The sequence below is a fragment of the Trachemys scripta genome, chromosome 2, assembly GCF_013100865.1.
Source record: "Trachemys scripta elegans isolate TJP31775 chromosome 2, CAS_Tse_1.0, whole genome shotgun sequence".
In the NCBI taxonomy this organism is placed as follows: domain Eukaryota; kingdom Metazoa; phylum Chordata; order Testudines; family Emydidae; genus Trachemys; species Trachemys scripta.
Window position 1 is genome coordinate 203594525 of NC_048299.1, and position 20199 is coordinate 203614723.

The 20199-nt window shown below is 38.9% G+C and overlaps 1 protein-coding gene across 1 annotated transcript in view; it reads left to right on the forward strand.

The window, feature by feature from the left end:
- RBBP8 (RB binding protein 8, endonuclease) overlaps positions 1–9821 on the forward strand; it is a 55115-nt gene extending 45294 nt beyond the window's left edge. The window contains exons 18-20 of the mRNA XM_034762760.1: positions 54–150; positions 5783–5924; positions 9186–9821. Coding sequence (XP_034618651.1) covers positions 54–150; positions 5783–5924; positions 9186–9283 — 337 coding nt within the window. The 3' untranslated portion in view covers positions 9284–9821. The remainder of the gene's footprint in view (positions 1–53; positions 151–5782; positions 5925–9185) is intronic.
- Positions 9822–20199: the final 10378 nt, after the last annotated feature.

Sequence of the window (20199 nt, forward strand, 5' to 3'; positions counted from 1 at the left end):
AGTCTGCATTGCGGAGTAGTATGCCCCTAGTAACTTTTCTTTTTGCTTTTCAGAAAAAATGCTGTGTTAGGTTTTCCTCATATTGAGGTTGTTCGGAAGAGAGAAGAGAGAAGAAAATTGCTGGGCCATACCTGTAAGGAATGTGAAATAGTAAGTAAAACTCTTTTAAGTTTTGGTCAGTCTTGCATTATTTTCACTTGCTTGGTACCAGAGGCCTGAAATGCTTCTCAAATTAAAAACATAGAAGCGTGAGTACTGGTAAATCAAGTGGCAAAAAAGTCAGTTGTACTAATGCTGTTGGCCACGGTAGAGATCCATAATAAAAATTAGGTACTGTAATAATGGAAAATAATTAGATAAAACAACATCCTGGAATGATAGCATTGGCATTTACTTATTTATTTTTCCTGTATCTACTAAAAGGAGTAGGCATTGCAAATCCTCATGTCAATGAGGCCTCAATTAACAAAAATAAATCAACTACCCCAGGGATTCTCAAACTGGGGGTTGTGACCCCTAAGGGGGTTGCGAGGTTATTACTGGGGGGTCGCAAGCTGTCAGTCTCCAGCCCCAAACTCCACTTCATTTCCAGCATTTATAATAATGTTAAATATAAAAGATGTGTTTTTAATTTCTAAGGGGGGGGGGGTCACACTTGGAGGCTTGCTGTGTGAAAGGGGTCACCAATACAAAAGTTTGAGAACCACTGAATGGTTGATCCACCAGTATCTCAGCAAGAGAGTGATAGCACTACTTCTGCTAAAGCTGAGATATCCAGAATTGGTTCCAAGATAGAATTGTAATGTTAAGCTGCACTTCATGGTATATTCTTCATGTTTTGTTTTTTCTTTCCGAATGTATATACAGGAACAAGTATTCAAATAAAATTGCACCTGCACATGCGTGTATCTGTACAAATGCGTACAAAACTTGCCTGTCAAAATTGCAGATACCTTTTATAAACCAGATTGAAAAATTAGCCCACCGCAACTGCTTGTCGTCATTTTGAAAATAACATGATTTGTCAGTACCAACTGTTACAGTATAGTTTTGCACATTGACTGTCAGAGCAGCGGTCTGACTCTTAGTGATATCCGGTTCATATCTGCAGTCCCCAAAACTTATGCGTGTAATGTTGTATAACTCACCATCATTTTAGACTAAGCAACAAGTGTAATGAAAAGTATAATGTAAGGCAGTGGTCCCCAAACTGTGGGGCGTGCCCCCCCCCCCAATCGGGGCACAGAGGAATGTTCAGGGGTTCGTGTGGCAGGGTCAGCCCCCAAGGGAGGCAAGGAGGAACGCCACACCTCCAGCCCCACTCTGCCCCAAGACCATCCCTGCCCCCAACCCTGTTCAGCCTCCAGTTTTGCTCTGCCTCCAGTCCCACTCTGCACCTTGATCTGCCCCCAGCCTAGCTCTGCCCTCATTCCCTCTCCACCTCCAGATCAGCTCTGCCTCTAGCCCCAGCTCCTTTGTTATCCCCAGTTCCATCTCCACCCCCGTCTTCAGCCCAAGCTCCGCTGCTGAGGAAACCTTGGCTGTGCAGTAATGGAAAGGGAGGAGGGGTGTGGACAGATTCCCTTAATGGTAAGGGGGGGCGGGGGGCAACTGGAAAAGCTTGCAAACCACTGATGTAAATGGTAGAGAGAAAAGTTGTAAAGACATTTTTACATTTATTTTTCTCCCTTTCAAGTAATTGAAATGCTTTCAGGCACATTATATATGTGTTACTCTTATTTTATGTGTATAATAGACTATACTTCATTTGGTCATTAATATACTTTTCAGTCTGCTGGAGATATTGAGCTACAATCTCATACTTCACAACATGTCTGAGGTGTGGATTAATGAGCTAATAAGAGTTCCTGCTGAGTTTTATTGCTTAATTTCCACTCTTATTTAGAACCAATATTTTTCTTAACATCCATTCTGTCCAACTGATAGCTAAATTTTTCCAACTGAGTAATGTGGCTTACTAGTATGTTCTTGAACAAGTTCATGAAAAATCCCTTTGATAAAACCTTCACTAAAATGTGGTTTTAATGCAAATAGTCTTATTTACAGCTGACTGTAAAAGTAAATTCTCTATTCCAAAATATGTGAAATCTAAAGGGTTTGAATGAAAACAGAGCATTAAAAAAAAAAGCACCTCTATTCTGTTTCTTGTGCCAAGAGCCATGCATTAACAATTTTAATTTCCTGTCTCTGCATGCTACAGGACTTTTCCTCCCAACGAACCCAGTTCTCATTATATTTTGGCAAGTAACATTGTGGAAACATTTGTAGACTTTATTTCGTAATGTACAAGCATTAGAATTCTGTTTTTATTCTAATTATTTTTGAGGAAAGATTTTTTTATTTTTTATTTTTTTTAGTGTAAACCATCCAAGATTGTACGGAATGCTTGGCAATAACATTGCACTAAAATGACTGGATTTGAAAAAATTCTTAACTGAAGCTACCACTTGGTTAATTTTCTGCATAGGTCTGTATACTTTGGTCCATTCACAGTTCCAAAAGAGAATCAGTATTGAAAATAATAGTCCTCATTAGATGAGAAGCCACTTCCATATCTGGTTCTGGCACCTAACACTACAATATATGTTAACATCAGATTTTGGCTCTCATTTTTACTCAATATGTAGATATCTATAAGAGCTACTCCAACAAGACTGCTCCCAATCAGAATTTTTGCAAGTTAGTGGTAACTCCCTATTATATTTTTTCCTGATGATACTGCATTCTCAGTCATGATGACTTTATACGCAATTTTTAATGAAAATACATATTTTGTGTTTGAAATGGCATCCTTAATAGGACACTGACTGCTTCTTTATACTTTTTTTTCCTATCCTTTAGCTACACTGTCACTTTAGAAGCTTCTGTCAATGTTTTCTTCTTCTGTTTGCAAATATTCACCCCTGTCCCCAGTGTTCTAATTTAAAAGAGCTAAAATTTAAAAGCCTTACTTTCTGGTTCTTGCAAAATGATGACAATTCAATTTGTTACTGTTGATTATTTGTTTTTTAATTTCCCCAGAAAATAGTATTGTAGCTTTTAAATTGTTTTAATCCCAGTTCACTCCATTCCCCAGCAGTTCAGACAATTTAGTAGTTTAGGCCTAAAATTTTATTACAACAAGCCTGATAGAGGGAAAAATACGAGGTTTTTAATATACTGTTTTAAAATTCCTAATAAACTGTTTTAGGACAGTTTAGGATTTAAACCTATTTTCTAATTATCCTTAAGTAATATTTAGCTATCATTAATCTGATTGGCTGATGTGGATTTTCTTTCTGAACAGATGTACGATATCTCTTATTAATTTAGTTGGTCTGCTTTTTAAAAAAAAAAATTATTCTGATATGTTTTCTAACATTGGCCACTGAAAGCTGACTGTACAAAATAATCATTACCTGTTTGCTGTTCTGCTTTTCATCAGCCTATCTATAATCTCAAACACATACTGCTAAACTTCTTTTGTGGATTTGTGTGGTGGGGAAGAAATTTTAATCTAGCTTTCTAAGCATAGTACTGTAGTTTCGAAGTATGTCAACGTGTTCTCCAAATGGAAATGAGCAATGTTTAATTTACATACAGTTATACAAGTTAACAAAACCAATTTTATAGCACATATAAGACATCTTGGCTGGATGGGAGGGCCAAACATCTTTGCATCAGTAGAGCGATTAAGACACGGGTAGATTCCTGATGTTTAAGTGCTTAGGATTTCTCTTGGCAGACTTTTTACCAAAACCTGTTCAAAGCAAAAAGTAATTTTAAATTAATCACGTCTGCAGATCTAGCTCTTCTGTTTAACCTGCAAATCAGGAGTCTTGCAGGATAGAAAGGGGAAACTCTGACCATCTTGGTACAGCCTATTAAAGAACTGAATCTCTTTAAGACCTCTTGCTTCTTTGATGACCCAGAAAGCCTGCATGCTACCAGACGATGAGAATCATGTACTAACTATGACATTTAGAATTGATTTTGTTTTGCTGTCAGATCGATGCTGGATAACACCAACTCAGCCTTTTATATCTTCTATAATAGTTTATATTAAAGTACTTCAGTATCAGGCAGGCCTGCACTTATCCCATACTACGGAAACAGTACAATCAAATCAATCCTCTCTTCATCTTACTGATGTCGTCTCTCATTAATAGCCCTCTCGCAGTGCTTTGGTTGTTTTGCTGTCCACACCATCATCACTACTGACATCCTTTCTTTTTTGGTTTTTACTGGTTTATGTTTCCCCACCAAATATTGAGAGAATTAGTTTGCTAGTATTCTTTAACATTCCCAGTAGGCAGGCCTTGTGTGGCATCTTACTAGCACTAGATGGAGATGGGAAACAAAACAAAACTTTGGGGCATCCCATTAATAAAAGCAATCCTGTACTGGATGAGCATTCCATTTCTTTCCTGTCTCTTACTCCAGATTACTTTCTGCCTGGCTGGACTAAGATTTTAACTTGATTTTCTCTCTTCTGGTCATACCATTGTAGTATTTTGGCAAGATTACTTACTCTTTTGATGAGCTCCAACTATAAAAGTTTGGATAGCACAAGACTGTTGGATTGCTAATTGAATTAAATCATATATTCAAGCTTTGGAAAGACAGTGCTGGATGCATAAATACTGCAGTACTTTATAGTGTCTAAATTACAGACTGGCATTAGCAGGAGCTTTTGGCCAGAAGCATGGTCTATAATGCTAGAAGAAGGATGAAAATTATTCCCTTTCGTGCTGCACATTGGAACCACTCTAATAAATGACTGAACCATGTAAACCAGACTCTTTTAAAAAAGTTACTTTTAACTATTGTATTACTCAGGGTGTACTGGAATATATTGTGTTCTTTCTGAAGTCAGTGACATTGCAGTAGTGTTAGTGAAGGCAGAATTTGGTTCAATGTATGTAGGGCAGATTTTCACCCTGATCTAATTCTTTTGAGTTGTTAAGGTAGCACAAACGAAATAGAGAGCCATAATTCTCCTGCATGGGATTCTCCCTGTGAGTGGGGAGTTTCCAGCTGACAGAACTAACTGCTATGCCTCTCTCCCTGCAGCCCATAGCACAGTTGTTGGGGAGGGGAGAAGAGGAAACCAGATCACTATGTACTCCAGATAGTTCATCAGGGATCATAGTTGGTGGGCATAGGTTAGACCATCTTCTTAGCTGCTCTAATTTGTGCCTTGTGTTTGGCTAGTAAATCAGGGACCCCTATGGCTTTCCCCCTTCTCTGTTGTAACAACCATTAGCTAGATACAGCAGAGAATCTGGCCCATGGACTATTTGTGTTTCATTAATACCTGAAAACGCAATAATTTTAATCTGAATATTACTACTTTTATTGGTTAACTTTGATTCTTCTGTTGGTCTCTGTCTGTATTCCAATCTGTTTTAAGCCCCAATTCTGCAGAGATTTATGTACATGCTTAATTTTACACATGAGTAGTTAAAAGTGTGAGAGTTTCTATATTGTTTGTTTTGTTTCATATTACAGTGTACAAAACTAACACAGTTGCTTGTTTAGGGTGCATTTTTAAAGTTATAGTAATGAGGATGAAATATGTAATAAGTCAAGTTTAAGAAACTAACACTTGAGGTCAGGGACATGCAAACCTAAATCTGTAATTTTGGCCAGCCTCACCAATGTGTATGTATTTAAGCACAATAATCAGTAGTGATAGTGTGATACAAGTAATGTAATTACTGCTTATATATCATTGTTCATTTTTACGACTTATTACATATTTTCCAATTTCTGTTTTTAGTATTATGCAGATATTCCAGAAGGGGAGAGAGAAAAGAAGCTAGCTGCTTGTTCAAGACATAGATTCCGCTACATTCCTCCTAGTACACCAGAAAACTTCTGGGAGGTTGGATTTCCTTCCACTCAAACTTGTGTGGAAAGAGGTGAGTATATAAAATTGTTATTGGAAAGTTTGTATGTTTTTGTTTTTAAACTTGATACTGAGAAAACTGAGGTATTAAAAAAACACTAAGATGCTCATTTCATAATGAAAGATTCCCTACACAGCTCTGTCAAATTCCATTTGACCACCTTCTACTAAGGTCCAGAGTAAATGTTGCCATTTGTTCAATGACTTCTGGGATATTGGGAATGTGAAGAGTATTCCTAAGAACTGGGATAGAGTGAGAGGCTATTGGAAAAATTCCCACAGAACTAAATTAAGACAATATTTATTTCTAACCTAGAGCTAGACTTGAACTGAATTTTCAGAGGTGAAAATCTGGTTCATTGTGTTACTTAAGGCCTCAAATAACAAGATGAATTGATATGTCTTCATAGCTCTCTTAGGTACCACAGTGAATGGGGATGTACGTTATCTGTGGTTGCCTTCTGAACATTGTGGTTTGTTCTTTCTTATGCATATATTCTGGTTTATTGCAAAAACACAAACTGCTCTTAAGACTTTTCTTTACACAGATTATTCTTTCTTTGTATAAATAGTTTTAAAGAAGCCATTGTAGGTTGGCACAATAATGAGTTACTAACACATGGGTCTACTGTTTGGATTAAAAATGTGTGGATTTTTTTATTATGCTGTTCTAGAGTAATGGTGCTTCAAAATATTTCATGTTTCAAATGCTCTAGCCTTAAAACCAGATTTTGCAGGCAGCTTGCCTTTAGAGTGGATCCAACTACTTAGATATTTTGAGTGGAAAACAATGAAGTAGTTGAAAGACTTGTTTGACAAGATGTTTGTGTGCTAGAGTTTTCACTTTGATTATACCAAACAATCCCACCATTCCTTGAATGGGGTAATGGCTTTAAAAATGTACATTTTGAAAGGAGCTGCATCTATATCTTTAAAGGGACTGAAATTCCGAATTAAGAGCCCCATGCATTTCTGAACTCTTTATTATCTAATTACAACAGTACATATACATTCTAAATTTTAATAAATTATAACATAATTATAGAGGTGTGCAGAGTTATCTGTTCTCCAAGGTTTTAAGGTGGATTGCAGGAAAACTTGGCCAGGGATAATTGGTTGAATCCCCATGTTTTCCAAGTAGAATGTTAGGCAACATATATTATGCATACTGAACATAACATTAATATGTCTTACACATTATATCATGTATGAACATTGGGTAGTTCATGCTAAGCTATACCAATGTCAATTGTATTATGCTTTTCCTAGAGTTCTGTTCACTCATACAAAAGTATATCCCATAACACTTTACAACAGCACAACTCTGCTCTTGGCACAGGCAAATACAAAACCTGTCAGAGAAAAGATGTGTATATAGAGTGTGTTCTGATGCAGTTGGTAGGCCATGGAGGCACCTCCTGGTATCTGGAATGTCGTATCCAATGCAAAGATAAGGAAGGTAGAGGACAATACAGAAAAACAAGACAAAAAACTGGTACAGACTGGTGGGTTGAATCTTGGATGATGTACAGAGAAACAACTGTAGTATAAGAATAGGTAGTCGAAAATGCATACATTTGAAGAAGACCTTCTGTGTAAGGTGAACGCTGCAAGACTGATTGTCAGTATGTATGTCTCCTTTTCGTATTGTATTACTTACTCTCTTTGACTAATTAACTGACTAAGCTTTGCTTGAATATTTTCAACATTAAACCACAAGTGTAATTAAGTGACTGGCTACACCTCGTCAAAAAGTGCTATGGGATCTTCAGCCCACTCTTAGAAGAGATGGAGTTTTGATCAATGTTCCTCCTAATTTTTTACATCCATGTGCGGAATGAATTTTGTTATGTGCACTAATATGGAGGTGAATGGGGGGGGGGGAGAGTTTGGAGTGTGGGAGGGTGCTCCGGACTGGGGCATAGGGTTGGTATGCAGGGGGTGAGGGATCCGGCTTGGGGGGTGGGCTCTGGGGTGCAGCTGGGGATGAGGAGTTTGGGGTGTGGAAGGGGGCTCTGGGCTAGGGCAGAGGATGAGGGGGTGAGGGCTCCGGCTGGGGATGCAGGCTCTGGGGTGGGGCCGGGGATGAGGGGTTTGGGGTGCAGACTGCCCCAGGGCTGTGACGGGGAGAGAGGACTCCCCCCAGCCCTCTCTCACTGCAGCAGCCTTGGGCCGGGGGAGAGGCGCCTCTCCCCGCCTGCACGGCCCTTGATAGCCTGCTGCGTGGCCGCACAGCTTGGAGGGAATTTAGGTTTTGATGTGTAAGGTCTTATGCAATAAACTGTCAAACAATGAACAGCAGTGCTAATTAAGCTACTTAAAAAGGATAAAGGGCTAAGTCAGTCTTACTGAAATTTGAACCTGTTGTAAGGAATTTCAAACTTTTTGGGCTCAGACCATTGATCCTATTAGTAATCATAAGTCACTGCTGCGTTCCCTAAATGGAACACTATATATAATGTGATATTTGGAATTGTTGTTCAAAAACAGAATGTCCTTATTTAAATGAGTGGTACGTTATGGCTAGTCCTTGGCAGTCCCTTGAAGTGATTTTGTATATTTTAATTGTGGGTCACACAAAGCATTTCACCAGTTGCAAAGAAGGAATCTACCAGTAAACTTGATTTTAATGAATTTAGTACTTGTGAACAGATCAAAGTTGACAAATATGAAGGCTGAAGTCCTGTACTTATCTTAAAAAAAAGGCTGTTGTCTCTGCTTATTTTTGTGGAGGCCTGTGTTCTGTTAAATGATACATGTGTCCAGAGAAGTTGTATTGAGTGCATTTGATAAATTAGAATGTGGCAAATGTTTTCAGGAACAGATTTCTCGTGTTAAATAAGACATAAATTTTGCAGTATTTCTATATATCTTACAGAAATAACTTATTAAAATAAAATATAAAAGCTTCTGTTAGGGAGGACAGTGAAACGTGTAATGAGTTGCAAAATAGTTGAACATTTGACAGCCTGATTTCTCGGTAGACCTTCAGTATATTCAATCTATATTAGCTGTTAGGAAACTACTGTAAATCAATAACTAAATGTTTAATTTTTTAATAGATAATGTTTTTCATTGGCTGAGGGCATTCTAAAAGATCCCTGGCAGGGTCAGACTAGTTTCCAAAAATGAAAAATACTTTAAACAAAAATCTTTGTGGTAGGCAAAACTTAGTGGTCTGTTAAATGCATTTTACTTTTGCTTTCATACTATACCATTTCTCAACCAGATTGTTTTGATATCTTTACCCTGATTTTATTTTTATTCTTTTAAGGCTATATTAAAGAGGATCTTGCACCCTATCACCGTCCAAAAAGAAGGCAGCCTTACAATGTGATGTTTTCTCCAAAAGGCAAAGAACAGAAGACATAAATGATGGGGAAACAAAGCACATAAATGTGGGGAAATGGTTTCTTGTCATTAGATATTTATAGTTAATATAAACTTGAAATAAAAATACTGTGGATTTTTCCAAAAAGATAAATCATTTCATTAGATATGTAAATCATTTCCCTCTTAGAAAGCTCATTTGAAAATCTGAAGTATGTATCAGGAAACGCTACTATTTAATGTATGTTTGTTTCATTTTGTGTTAATGTTTTGTCTTGATTTTGCACCTTTAAGACGGTGGGTCTGCTCCTGTTTCCTCCCATTGAAGTCAATGGCTAAATGCCTATTGGACCATATCCAAACTTTTAAGTAAGGTGGGTGTGACTTCTTTGATCTCAGTGGAGTTCTACCTGCTCATTCTAAGTCTAAATGTTGCTTATAAATTTCAGTGGGAGCAGGACTGGACCTGGTGGGGTGCTTCCATTTTGCACTGGATAACTTAAAGGATTTATCACCTTCCCTTTTTTGTAATAATTGTGATATATCTGATTGCAATAAACAAAGTAGTATTTATTAATGATTTCACCACCTCAAAACTTTCTCCAGCAGAGTTCCCCAATCATAATTTCTTGTTCCACTGATGCATACCAAAATGGTACTTACATCCTCACACTTTCAGTGGTTTAAGTTGGAATCTTAAAATTTTTTGCTCCAGCTTATCATATATGGCTGTCTTTTTAAATTTTAATTCAGTATCATCTGTATACCTTTCCTTCATAGTACCCAAAGTTACAGTGTCTCACCTATCGCTAGGAATGTCTGAATTGAGGGAAGAGCATCAATACCATTTGAAATGTATTGTGCCCAGACTCCTAAAGATCTTCAACACTATCCACTAGACTGAGTGGTCTCTTAGGACATGTATTCTAATGTAGTCTTGTAAATGTCTGTGTTGCACAACAAGGTGCACAAGTTGATACCTCACTATATAGTCCAACTGTCTCAGTACTACACTAAATTAAAAGGTGGAATGTAGTATTGTGAAACATCGTTAAGATGATAGAGCTGCAATATTTAAACCTCAGCGGAATGTGTGTACAGTGCCAAAGTGAGAGATTTTTCTAGTTTAAAAATACTTCCTATATACAGCACTATAAGGGAATATTCCTTCCACTCAAAAAGACTTTTATCCAACTTGTGTGAATAACAAAAGCAAAAGAATATAAAGCAAATGGTATTTTTTACACAATTACTAAACCAGCTTTTATTTATGGCCACTAATCACAACCATCTTTATCAATTGCAAAGCTATTTTGCGTGTACTATGTTATGCCTGGGACATGTCACTTACCTCCATTTTACAGAAGAAAGTTAATACCTACCTCAGAGCAGTGTTGTGAAGACATTTTTTTTAATGTTGGCAAAATACAGCTTCTGATGCAAGGATCTGAAAGCAAGTGTGGAGTATGTTTGTAATTGGTTTCAGAAGGGCTCTTGGATGGTTAGAGACGACATTATTAGACACCCATTATAGTAGGCACTGTACGTATAGATAGGAAGACCCCATCCCTGCCCTGGAAATCTTGCGGTATAAATAACTTGAAATACCCAGACAACTGTAAAAACACATGTTTATAAAAATTTAAGAGACAAACTGTTGTGCTAGAGTTATTGGGCCCAAATCTCATATATATACTAATTCTTTACACTTACCTGGCAGTGTAAAAGGGGCCTTTAGTGTAAAAAAATCAGGCTCATTTTCTGAAACATTTAAAAATTATTGCACTCTAACAAAGTTTTACTTTCTCAGTATTTGCAGATATATAATAAAATCGTAATATGCAGTGCTTTAATTTGTTATTTGGTTGCCATAATGGGTATGCTTTAGTTTCTCTTATTTTCATCAAAATTTGGGGCGTGCTATACTTGCTTTAAATCCTGCAATTTAAGTACTATTGCCTACATCTATAAAGTTGCTTTTGTAACACTTTTTTTATACTTTTTATAAAATTGTGAACTTTCAAAAACTTGAAACTAAATTATTTTGGAATTATTGGTTTAGTAGTTGTTCCTCCTCAGATCATTATAGCCATGAAATATTGTGACAAAGCTTTTATATAGTTGCTGCTGTTTCACTATAATGGTTACTCCTGGGGCTGACCCAGTTTTTGTGCTGTGTCAGGGTTGGGTGCAATCTCACCACCGAATCCGGGTCCCAGGTGGGGGGAAACTGTACAGTGATTTCCCACCTCTGAGCAGCCAGTGGCCTGTGCTCCCAATGCTATGCTGGAGCCTCCACATTTATTTGCCAACATTTGCAGAATTTTCAGGTACACAATGCCCTCAGGAGTAAATGTTATCTTCACAACCATACTTGTTTACTGCTCACTAATGTGGTACTTCAGTGTTTACTAAATTAGGTTCTTAATTTTAGGATGTTTTCTTTACAGCCAAATTAGTCCCCTAATGACCATCACCTCCACACGTATTAGTTGAGATGTCAAACACATTAATAGTTTAAAATTAATTTGATTAAGAAAGTAAGGATTGGCAACACTTGACCTTGTAAACAAATATTTGTTTTCCTAAGGATGCTATTAGCAACAAAGACTGAGGGAAGAGAATAACTGAAAATGTAAAGTATAGATGCCACTCAGAAACAATTATAAGAATAGCTCATTTAGGACTTGATCCTGGAGTCTTAACCCAATCTTGAAAGCTTTGCCTGGGTACTAAAGAGTTTGGTTTCTCCCTTCCATGCATCCAGTTAGCTTGTACTTCTGCAGATACCATTGTCCACCATTCTGTAGTGATTCTTGTATTAAGAAGTGACCAAATGTCTGTGGATTAACTAGAAAACTGGAAAAAGTGTGAAGGTGGGTGCTTTATTTTCCACTTCAACCTTCATGCATAGAAATAATACGGTTAAAAAAAGAGTGTAGCAGGAAAGGGCTTAACTCCCACTGACCCTGTTCCCACCCAGAACTATTTCTCATTTCTATGTCTCTTTAGATGTGAGACGGTTCGTGTCTGCTAGTACTATGTCCAGTGGCGGCTCCAAGCACCAGTGCGCCAAGCGCGTGCTTGGGGCAGCAAGCTGCGGGGGGGTGCCCTGCCGGTCCCTGCGAGTGCAGCAGTCAGGCTGCCTTCAGCGGCATGCCTGCAGGAGGTCCGTCGGTCCCGCGGATTCGGCAGCAATTTGGCAGCGGGTACGTTGAAGCCGCGGGACCAGCGGACCTCCCACAGGCATGCCGCCGAAGCTGCCTGCCTGCAGTAGTTGGGGCGGCAAAAAAGCTAGAGCCGCCCCTGACTATGTCTATCAAATGTTCACAGTGCCAGCGAGAGGCCTCAGACAGTTCTCTTGCTAGGGCATAAATGTTAGAGATACCTTTCCTATCTCTGGGAAATTCCTATATGTGCATGTGAGGTACTAAGTCGCCTGGTCTGTGCACCAACACAGGAATATGTTAGACAACTAGAGTTAAGGTTTGCTGCATATTCCCCCTATGCCTATGACACTATGCCCCCTAAATCTTTAGCTCTAATACTTAATGTTGAAACATCCCTGTATTTGATTATTGGATTGTCTGCCACTTTTTAAATAGTAATTTCTGCTTATTTTAAGATCACTAGTACATCCGGTGTTTCTAGTGTTGCTTAAAAAGCAGAAGGGGAGGGACCCCCTACATAATTCTTCAATACATAAATGTCTTCTGCAATATAAACCCAGGTCTCAGTTTGCTTTAAAAGGCAGTTAATTTCTGTGAGGCTATTACTCCACCAGAGGACAGCAAGGATCTGCTCTCTATTAAAATATGGGGAAGAAACGGCCATTGTAGTTCCAGTTAACCAGATCTTTTAGACTTTAGTGAACTCTGGGCAATTATTCAGAGATTTGTTTTTTAACACTTTGTTTAGAAAAATAGAAATGGGAGCTAACTATGTCGTCTTCTCAAAGCCCGAAACCAGTGAGCATGGCTGAAAGTTAATGCTGTTGTAAATAAGGCACATTGCATGTGTTAAACTGCCCCATTGCATTAATCAGTTTTGAGTATTTGATGATAACCAGAAGTACAATGTTTTGATAGCGTAGATTATCTAAAATGACTGACCTGACAGAATTTAAGTTGAAAGTGGAGGAATGCTGGTCAACCAAGTCAAAGGATTCAAAAAACAGACTGCGTGAGAAACATGGTAGATAAATGAAAAGAAATATGCAGTATTCTATTGCTGCTAAATTCTTAATTTTAGGACAACTGAATTTTTTTTTAAAGTAATTGAAATATCCAAGAGAGCACGGAAACCACAGTACTTGGGCAAGTTTTATGTAAACAATAAAAAGACAGGAATAGTTACATTATAAAGAGTATCCAGTAAATGTCATTTTGTTAATAAACTTATCTATGCAAGACATTTCGGGTCTCAATACAAAACTTTCCCAGTCAAAGGATGGGAAAAATCAATGCTTAAATTCTGATGCTGATGTACATCTCCTGCTGTATTCATGTGTTAAATCCTATTGATATTCTGTCATGGAAAGATGAAATACTATCACATAAATGCACAACTGGTTGAAAATCCGTACTCAAAGGTAATTACCAGTGGTTCACTGTCAAACTGGGAGGATGCATGTAGTGGAGTCCTGCAGGGGGCCTGTCTTCTGTCTGTTGCTAGTCCACATTTTCATTAATGACTTGAATAATAAAGTAGAGAGTATGCTTATAAAATTTGCAGATGACAGCAAGGGACTGCAAGCACTTTGGAGGACAAGATAAGAATTCCTGACAAATTAGAGAATGTTTGAAATCAAGATGAAGTTCAATAAAAAGACAAGTGCAAAGTACTCTACTTATGAAAGAAAAAAATCAAGTGCACAAGTACACCATGGGGAATAACTGGGTGTGTTGTACTTCTGAAAAGGATCCAGGGGTTATAGTGAATCTCAAATTGAATGAGCCAACATTGTGATGCAGTTGCACAAAAAAGGCTAATATGCTGAGGTGTGTTAACAGGAATGTTGTATGTAACGTAAGAGAGATAATTGTTCTGCTTTACTTGGCAGTGGTGAGGCCTCAGCTGGAGATGTGTGTCCAGTTTGGGGCACCACATTTTAAGAAAGCTAGGGACAAATTGGAGAGAGTCCAGAGGGAGAGCAACAGAAATGAAAAATTTCAGAGTAGCAGCCGTGTTAGTCTGTATCCGCAAAAAGAACAGGAGTACTTGTGACACCTGAGAGACTAACAAATTTATTTGAGTATAAGCTTTTGTGGGCTACAGCCCACTTCGGATGCATAAAATGGAACATATATTGAGGAGATATAGATATAGATATACACACACACACAGAGAGAGAGCATGAAAAGGTGGGAGTTGTCTTACCAACTCTGAGAGGCCAATTAAGTAAGAGAAAAAAACTTTTGAAGTGATAATCAAGATAGCCCAGTACAGACAGTTTGATAAGAGGTGTGAGAATACTTACATGGGGAGATAGATTCAATGTTTGTAATGGCTCAGCCATTTCCAGTCGCTATTCAAGCCTAAGTTGATTGTAACTAGTTTGCATATCAATTCAAGCTTAGCAGTTTCTCGTTGGAGTCTGTTTTCGAAGCTTTTCTGTTGCAGAATTGCCAACCGCAGGTCTGTCATTGAGTGACCAGACAGGTTAAAGTGTTCTACTGGTTTTTGAATGTTATGATTCCTGATGTCAGATTTGCGTCCATTAATTCTTTTGCATAGAGACTGTCCGGTTTGGCCAATGTACATGGCAGAGGGGCATTGCTGGCACATATCACATTAGTAGATGTGCAGGTGAACGAGCCCCTGGTGGTATAGCTGATGTGATTAGGTCCTATGATGATGTCACTTGAATAGATATCTGGACAGAGTTGTCATCGGGCTTTGTTGCAAGGATAGGTTCCTGGGTCAGTGTTTTTGTTCAGTGGTGTGTGGTTGCTGGTGAGTATTTGCTTCAGGTTGGGGGGTTGTCGGTAAGCAAGGACAGGTCTGTCTCCCAAGATCTGTGAGAGTGAGGGATCATCTTTCAGGATAGGTTGTAGATCTTTGATGATGCGCTGGAGAGGTTTTAGTTGGGAGCTGAAGGTGACAGCTAGTGGTGTTCTGTTATTTTCTTTGTTGGGCCTCTCTTGTAGGAGGTGACTTCTGGGTACTCGTCTGGCTCTGTCAATTTGTTTTTTCACTTCAGCAGGTGGGTATTGTAGTTTTAAGAATGCCTGATAGAGCTCTTGTAGGTGCTTGTCTCTGTCTGAGGGATTGGAGCAAATGCAGTTGTATCTTAGAGCTTGGCTATAGCCCACGAAAGCTTATGCTCAAATAAATTTGTTAGTCTCTAAGGTGCCACAAGTACTCCTGTTCTTTTTTGAGAAATGAAAAAAGGTTTAGACAACCTGACCTATGAGAGAAGGTTAAAAAACTGGGCATGTTTCATTTAGTCTGGAGAAAAGAAGACTCAAGGGGAAACCTGATCAATCTTCAAATGTGTTAAGGGCTGTTATAAAGAAGACCGTGCTCAATTGCTCTCCATGTCCCCTGAAGGTAAGACAAGTAGTAAATGGCAGCAAGAGAGATTTAGTTTAGATATTAGGAAACACTTCCTAATGTAAGGGTAGCTAAGTACTGATGTAGGTTGCCAAGGGATGGTGTGGAATTCCTATCATTGGAGGTTTTTAAGAAGAGGTCGTTAGACCATCCTTGACAGGTGATGCCTAGGTATAGTTAGTCCTGTCTAGTCCAGAGGGGTGGTGGACCAGATCACCTCTGAAGGTACCTTCCAGCCCTACGTTTCTATGGAAGTTGTTGTGCCTATTGTCATGATCTCAGTTGCAGCTGTTCTTTGGAAAGTTTTTTTTTTTTTAAGTCTCCTTTTTACTTAGAATTTAGTCAAATTGCTTTTTTTTAAAAAAAAACTCTGCCTTCAGTAGCCAGTGCACAAACTAGGGTTTTCCATACAATAAAGATGAGTTGCACAGCTGTCATTTGTCATGGGGTAGCTTTACGCTTTTTTTAAAAAACGGTGTATGTTTAAACAGTGAGCGATCAGGTTTCCATCACCCTCCAAAAGGCACAGCGCTGCAACCATTTATACATTTCTAATGATTTAAGAAAGGTTAATAGAACATCGTTTTATTAACTATTTTCCATTACAAGTATCAGAGGGGTAGCCGTGTTAGTCTGTATCCACACCGCACTTCTCGTTGTTTTTGTGGATACAGACTAACAAAACACCAGACTCCTCATTACTTTCAATTAGTTTTTTAATTATCATTGGAATAAATGTTTTTCCAAAAGTTCTTACCGAATTCCTGCAAAGTATTTCAAACTCAAAGAAACACTATCCAAAAGTATACCATAGAGTTTTACATTCAGAAGTGATATTAAGTATTTTATTTATATTCTGCTAGTGCTCAAGAACTAAAGGTCAAGTTAATGATGATGAATAGATTATCACATTGAAAGTAATTTGCCTTGCATATGTGAGAGATGATCCATATAAAAAGCTATTGTGAGATCTGCTGACACAAGTGACAGCGATAATCAATCCAGAAGAAGGGGTGCAGTTGAATTAGAGTTAAAGCCAATCCATTTTTGCATTAGCTTATAGCAAGAATACTCAAACTTGAGAGAAATATGTGATTGGTTAGATTATTTGTCAATGTGGCTCCCCCTCTAGAGTGCATGTGCACCTCAAATGTGTGAGCTAGGATTCTAAATAGCAGGGTTTGTTAGACTGCTCCGGTGCTGTGAATGTCCTTGTGCCTTGCCACCTGATGGCATAAAGGGCAGCATAGCCACAACCATCCTTCATTTCCCTCTTACAGCAGCAATTCAGAACTAGTCTGTCTGCCTGTTACCTCTTAGGGTACATCCACACTGCAATGTAAGCCCAGAGTTTGAAGTCAGGCTCAAGCCTAACTTCCCTTCCATCTACACACACACAAATCATGCTAAGCCAGGGCTCGGACCCAGGGTCCCTTGCCCCCATGGGAGAGCCTGAGAACCCAGGGTTCAAGCCCTATGACTTTGCAGTGTAGATGCAGCTTCACTGGACTTTGGGAGTCTGCCAAAAGTATCCAACAATCCCACATGCTGACGGTCTTTGTCCTCTGAACAGTCAAGTTTCCCCACACTGCACCATGAACAAGTAGCTAGAGTGGCCACATTTTGAGAGGGCATCAGAAAGTCTGGGATATGAGTTGTCGGACTCAAGTCCCTATAATGCAGTGTAGATGCTGGCATGCCAGATTGGGACCCAGGGTTCAACAATCCCTAACCTGTGGTTACAAATGACTGTAGCTGCTCAAGCTCTTCATTAACAAACCCCAGGTCTAGGGTGACCAGACAGCAAGTGTGAAAAATTGGGACGGGGGTGTGTGGTAATAGCCTATATAAGAAAAAGACCCAAAAGTCAGGACTGTCCCTATAAAATCGGGACATCTGGTTACCCTACCCAGGTCTGCTAACTTGTTCTACTCAGCCTGGGTTTACATTGCAATGTGGACATACCCTTACAATTTACTTCTAATGAACAATCCAGGTAAAATTTCCATAAAAATTATTTCAGCTTTTAAAAAAAAAAAATCCCTATTTGATTTTGGTGCCCCACTGCTTTAACAGTGGCTTCAAAGTCTTCAGGATTTAAACCCTCCACCTCCCAGGATGGCCTCATCTCACAGTCATAGCTGCTGCCTGGTTTGTTCAAGTGAAAACCAGGTGCCCGACCAGTGTTCCCATCTGCTGGTACATCTTATCAAGAACAAGAAAATCCACAGACACAAGGCTGAAACTACATCTTCCAGATAAATCCGAGGGGCACTTCCAACCAAGAACAAGCCCTATATCAGGACCTTTTGTCTCAAATTCTCAGTCAATTCCCCTGTCAGCCAGGATGCCACTCTCACTGCTGGTAGGAGATCTGATTCAGCATCAACACAGAAGCCCTGGCCGTCAAAGACCAACTCAGCACCAATGGCTGCCCTGACACCAATTCTTCCATTCCGAGCCAAGGTAGATCAAAGCACCAGATGGATCTTTCTCTTCCATGAAAGGGAAAATTGAGAGGTCTAAGACAAGCTACTTGCCTTCCCTCTTTTCCCAGGAATTAATCAGAAGGCCTTTCCATACTGCTGGGGCACGTGATGAAACTTCGGCTCCTGAACCCGCACAGAGTAGCAGCAAGACAACCCCAGTACCTACGTCCAGTACCAACTACTCAACACAGCGACGACTGGTACCTGCAACAGTGCAGGCTCCAACAACTGAAGCCTTTGTCACTCTGGCTGACTCAGAGTTGGAGGATGTCACTACATATCCACTACCGTCCACGGTACCAAGAGCTCTTCAGTAAGTATCAGCCTCGATTTCTGAAGTAACTTCATGCCCTTGTATGTGAGCACGAGGAGGTACAGAGCACATGCAGGCCATCCCCCGCACCCACCTCACAAACTGCTATAGAAAATCCCAATGACACTGTTATGCATGAGGCACATGTACATCTACAGTGGGATCTAAATGGACACTCACTCCAAGAAAAAATAGTTTCCAATCACTTAACCCAATTTAATTCACTAACTCAAAAGTAATTGTTTCTTTAACAGTGCCTGTGTATAAAAAGAACAAAAATAATGAAGCAGGAAGCAGACCGTGTGATGATGGATCATGCCAGACACCTGCCAGGGATGCAGGTTACAGCAGAAAACCTCCATCGCTCGTTTTAGATATTTTATGTATTTTTTTTAATCCAGTATGTGATATCCTCAGTTTTTTATCAGGGGGTCTCAAAGATCTGACTTCTCCTTGTTAACCGACCCAAGGAGATCAGCCTTGCTTTCTCATCCCTGTTCAATAAATCAGGTTCATGCTCTAACCCACAAATCAATTCAGGTAATAATTGGAAAGAATAGACTGGTTACATACAAAGGCACTTGTAATATTAAAGTCAGACTGTTCATGCCTTGCCCCCATACAGAAATGATGCAAAACTAACAAATCAGAACACTAACACTCTTGTACAAATATCAATAGCTACACAAGGAAGGGGGCAAGGCAGTGGAGAATCACACCCAAATTCAGGCTCTGTGGAAGATGTAACTAAATGGTTAGACAGGAGAAAGGTCTGCAAGGTAAACTGTTACTAAAAGTGTTCCTGTTCCTTTGGTTTACGCTCTCCGAGAGCAATCTGCATCCTGTTCGTATACAGGACATGAAAAAATTATTCAGCTGGAGAAGATACATATTCACGTCCCATATGAAACATTTGACAGGTTTCAAAGTGGCATCTCACCATAGCGTGGGTTAAACCACTACACTCCTATGACCATAGAGTGCCTTAAATATACCACCATACATTCAGTTTAGCCATGAAGCGTGAAACGGCAACTGCTGCAAGAGGTAGAAAGTAAGGCTTTGTGAAAGAAACTAACTTTACTTTTAGGTTGGAAGCAAGAAAATTAGAGACAGCTTTATTTAGGACATGCAATTGCAAGGGAAGAACACAGCTGACAGAGAGCATTTTTGCCTTAGTTTTTTTTAAAGTACAAGCAATATGACACAAGCATTTATACATTTTAGTGGCATGCATTAATTAAAAACATTTGCAGTTTCTTATGTTTTGCCCATTTTTTTTATTTTTTTACTTTTGTTTTTAAAACATTGCTATTTTAAGGCGGGGTTACGCTGACTTTACTTTGCTGTTGTTTTACTGCCTTAGTTACATAGCACATTACATTATAACTAGTACATAAAGTAGACACTTTATAGGCTGTATGAAAAGCATGCTTTTTATTTGATATATATTTTGAAGCACATGGATTTGACCCTGTAAATTAGAAATTTTTTTAAACTTTGGTAGGAGTAAGCACAAATTTTGAAATTGGTTAGGTATTAAAGTGGTTTAATTAAAAGCATTTGATTGTAGGGCTGGTTTGCAATAAATGTGATTTTTT